Source organism: Zalophus californianus, chromosome 2 (assembly GCF_009762305.2).
Source record: "Zalophus californianus isolate mZalCal1 chromosome 2, mZalCal1.pri.v2, whole genome shotgun sequence".
Taxonomy (NCBI): Eukaryota; Metazoa; Chordata; class Mammalia; order Carnivora; family Otariidae; genus Zalophus; species Zalophus californianus.
In genome coordinates, this window is record NC_045596.1 from 129,311,539 (window position 1) to 129,316,303 (window position 4,765).

General features: G+C 39.0%; 1 protein-coding gene across 1 annotated transcript; it reads right to left on the minus strand.

Annotated features, from left to right (window-relative positions):
- Positions 1-1,806: 1,806 nt before the first annotated feature.
- LOC113925061 (40S ribosomal protein SA) lies at positions 1,807-2,847 on the minus strand. The gene has a single exon (XM_035726139.1). The coding sequence runs from the start codon at positions 2,771-2,773 to the stop codon at positions 1,886-1,888; it is 888 nt and encodes a 295-aa protein (XP_035582032.1). The 5' UTR covers positions 2,774-2,847; the 3' UTR covers positions 1,807-1,885.
- Positions 2,848-4,765: the final 1,918 nt, after the last annotated feature.

The following is a 4,765-nucleotide window of genomic DNA, read 5'->3' on the forward strand; positions in this document are numbered from 1 at the left end:
TAAACTTTCAACTTGCACATTTTCATGCTTATAAAAAAAGGTATGAGCCCGAGCAGAAGAATCGTGACTCTGTTCATTGCCAACAAATGCGATAACAGTTGCTGTTATAAAATCACTTTGGTCTTATAAGCAACTGAATTTGAGAATACATTTCCAGAGACTAGCCAGTTTGTCAGTAAAGGAGCTTCTGGGTCATTTAAATTATTCATATATATATATTTATCTCATGAGAGGAGTATCTAACTGCATTACATACATGGGAGGAACAAAAACCAATCTTTTTCCAGTTCATGGACCATCTCAGTAAGTGGAAGTTTTGCTTTTTTCACAAATGAACATTAGAACCCCCCAAACTGGCCATGCCTCTACACCTCTTCTCAAGAAGTTTACTGCAGACTCAATGCGTCTGAGCTTCCATTTAGGTAAATTGGATGCTGACCTACCAAATGGAGATGATGTTAAGTATCTTAGGTTGTCCCAACCCCGTGAGACCAAGAACTTGACCCTGATGTCACCAGTGACAGGTTGTGTTTCATGGCAGGGCCATGCTGAGGACCTGCCCTCATCTATCAACCACCTGGCCCTTGTCCACTGTGGGGGCTCTGACACACCATGCTCGAGAGGATGAAGTTGACATTCATGCTGGTTTTACAAGCAATTGTGTTTTCCTTCTGTCTTAGAGCACATTCAGGGCTTCCAGAATATATTTCCTCTTCTAGGAGATTCCTGCTTTTATTGAGAAATTGGTAGAGGCAGTTAAAACTTGTAGTAGCACTTTAGATTTTGTTTCTGCTTATAATTACATTGATGGGAAGACCACACACATAAATATTCTTCATTCTTACTTTCATATGAGAAAACCTATTTAGATACCATTTGCCAAACACAAACCTCACGGTTTACCTGTGAGGAGGAATAAATTGAGATGGTATCATTTCTCAAGAAGAGTAGAGAAGAGGTCAAGAATAGGCATGATCCTTCATACTGAGCCATGAAGTATTAAGACAGCATTAATTGCAAATGTTCCTCTTTTCCATCCTTTTCAAGCACAGGCAACACATGAAAACGATTTCCTGTACTTTGTCTTTTGATTTAATGCTTGCTATAGACATGTGTTACATTTTAATGGGAGCATGGTTAGAGGAGAAATTGTATTCAAACTATATAGTCACAAGAGTGTGGCAGATAAGTTTCTTGCAGAGATGGAAAGAATTATATTATTGACCACATAAATTAGATTTGGAATAGATGACAGGGTTCTATGATCTATTTCCATGTTGTTTCTAATGCTGGGACCCTATGTTTCTTAGAGAGGTTCCCTATAATTCTTAATCCTTTGGTTTGTTTGTTCATTTAATTAAGTGCCTTTTACAAGGGGGTGCTTGGAATTGGGTCATGTATAATATTTGTGGCAGATGAAGAGACAGTGACAATAAATAACAACAACAAACTATTAGAAGTTTGAAGTCTATAAATGGAAGGTCAAGTTGAACCGAAAATGAAAAATCCAAGTAATGAATCTCCCCAGTAAAAAAGAGACATCTTTGGGTGTGTGAGCTTCTCAGGGTTCTGAAGACTTCTCTCTTCATTTTACCTTTCAGAAAAGTTTAAACCTCAAAAAAGCAAAACAATGAACTAAAACTTAGGCTCAAGATTTAAAAGACCCTTCTAAAGTTGGAACAATTTTTTTTTCTGGAATATTGACTTTTCAGTTGGACCTGGTGATATCTAGCAAAATTCCGCAGCGTTTGAGAATCTTCTTTTATTACAAAATGGGTTCTTTTTTTTTTTTTTTTTTTTTTTTTCCGACTTTCACAAACTGTTTATTTTCCGTCAACCTTTTCCATTTCTATTTCCATTTTGTGTGCCTTTGTGGAAGACCAGCTTAAGACCACTCAGTGGTTGTTCCTACCCATTCAGTGGCCTGAGCAGTGGGAGCTGCAGACCAGTCTTCAGTGGCCGGCTGGGCGCTCCAGTCTTCAGTAGGGAACTGCTGAATAGGCACCGAGGGCACCTGCACGCCTTCAGACCAGTCTGCGACTTCAGGTTGAGTAGCAGTGAACTCAGGAGCTGGAGCTGTCCATTCACCCTGAAATTCCTCCTTGGTCACAGCCTTTTCAGCAGCGGCCTGCTCTTCCTTTTCAATCTCTTCAGGATCTCTGTAGAAGTAGAGATCAGGCATGACCTCCCATGGGTGTTCTCGGGAAATGGTGCCACGCATGCGCAGAACTTCCCTGGCCAGCATCCACCACATTAGACCCACTGAGTGAGCTCCCTTGTTGTTGCAAGGGATGGCAATGTCCACATAGCGCAGAGGAGAGTCTGTGTTACACAGAGCAATGGTAGGCAGGTTAACATAGGACGCCTCTGTAAGAGGCTGGTGGTCTGCCCTGGGATCAGTAACCACCAGAAGTCTCGGCTCCCGGAAGGCTGCCTGGATCTGGTTAGTGAAGGTTCCAGGAGTGAAGCGGCCGGCAATAGGAGTGGCTCCGGTAGCAGCAGCAAATTTCAGCACAGCTCGCTGGCCAGTATTCCTGGACGATATGACACTGACATCAGCTGGGTTTTCAATGGCAACAATGGCACGAGCTGCCAGCAGAAGCTTCTCCCAGGTTCTCTTCAGATTTATGATGTAGATACCATCACTTTTCCTTTTGTAGATGTACTGTTCCATTTGAAAGTCAAGGTTGGTGCCACCTAAATGGGTTCCTGCTGCAAGGAATTTGAGGACATCCTCCTCCTTCATTTGCAGGACATCAAGGGCTCCGGACATTGTGAAAGTTTCCCTTTAAGTTACGACGGGAACGCAAAACAACGCCGTATGGACCCTTCCCCGGGTAGCTCGGAAAGGACAAAATGGGTTCTTAATTACTTTTAAAATTCTCTTCACTGGCCTCTGTCACTTTTTTTCCTAATTAAAATACCACAAAGATGGTCAATGAGTTACACCAGAGTAAGACCCCAGAAGAGTTTATGTCTCTGAACGGTTTTACATGATCATTTACAGAGAGGCCAGGATCAAAATATTCACAGGTTGCCTGTGATTATCTTCATGGCACCAGGCAAAGTTTTAGTTTCTTAGGTCATAGAACTTGGTGAAATGGCATAAATTATAACCAATGGAAAAGGCTGAATTTTCTGATTCCCTGTGTAAATTGATATAACCTCATTATCTTGTACTGGGAGTAATTCTTAGCCATGTATTCCTTTCTGTTGGAAGACAAAAGTAGGAAGAAAATACAATAATAGGTAAAAATAAAATTGATAAGCCAGATTTCCCAGCTAAAAATGTCAAAAATACCTTCCTTTTGCAACTCAGAACAAATAGCTCAGTTAGCAAATAGAGGAAATGTAAAATAGGTGTCATTTCTTCTTCCCCCAGGCATTTGGTGTCTTCATCTTTCAGAGTGCTGATGGGGGTGCTCAGATAAACTGTCTATCCCTGATGATATTGAGCATGAGAGAACTCGCCTTTACGCAGGGACAGAGAAGTCATAGAAAAAAGACATCCTATAGTCCATAACAAAAATACTGACAATTTTTTTTTTTTAGTTTAAAATTAAAGAAAGGAAATTGAAACAGTAAAGACACCAATTTTCAAATATACACTTGGCAAGGTTTGTTGATTATGATAACAGTGGACACTAATAAGAGGTTGAGTGAGATGGGCACTCTTACACATCATTGTCTGGAAGATTCTTTTTTTTTTTTTTTGAGATTACTTTAGTCAAATCCCTGTTAAATTGCCTTTTGCAATGAGATGAGTACCTACACAAAATATAAAGCAATGTAAATATAAATGTGATAGCATTTCTTTCACCAACTCATTTTGGTCACATCAACGCTGCCCAGGGGGAAGTAGACACCACTGTTTTTGTGTTTGTTTTTTGTGCTTCCACGAGTGTGCTCTTTCTCCTATTCATTCATTCTCTTTTAAAAATTTTATTTTACTTCCCATTTCCTTTGTTGCTAATGATACCATTATTCTAATATTGTTCATATGATATCATACTATCTCATACTATTTAATTGAGATATAATTAGCATATAATATTGTGTTAGTTTTAGGTGTACAACATAATGATTTGATATATGTATATATTGTGAGATGATCACAATAATAAGTTTAGTTAACATCCATCATCACCACACACAGTCATAGTTTTTTTTTTTTCTTGTGATGAGAACTTTTAAGATCTACTCTGTTAACCACTTTCAAATCCACGATACCGTATTATTAACTATACTCACCACACTGTACATTACATTCCTAGGGCTTATTCATTTTATAACTGCAAGTTTGTACCTTTTGACTACCTCTATCCATTTTACCTTTCCCCGGTGCCCCCATGCCTCTGACAACCACTGATCTGTCTTCTGTATCTATGAGTTCAGTTTTTTCTTTTTAAGACCCCACATATAAGTGAAATCGTATGGCATTTGTCTTTCTCTGAGTGACTTATTTCACTTAGCATAACATCTTCAAGGTTAATCCATGCTGTTGAAAATGGCAGGCGTTTCTTCTTTTTATGGCTAAATAATATTCCATTATATATATAAACTCATAACTTCACTAAGACACTAAGGTTGTTTTTACGTCTTGACTCTTGTAAATAATGCTGTCGTGAACGTGGGAGTGCAGATTATCTTTTAAAGACAATGATTCTATTTCCTTTGGATACATACCCAGAAGTAGAATTGCTGGATCATGTGGAAGTTCTGTTTTCAATTTTTTTGAGGAAGCTCCATACTGTTTTCTGTTTTC

Excerpts from the sequence above, each read along its gene's own strand:
- LOC113925061 (XM_035726139.1), bottom strand. The coding sequence starts at position 2,773 with ATGTCCGGAGCCCTTGATGTCCTGCAAATGAAGGAGGAGGATGTCCTC.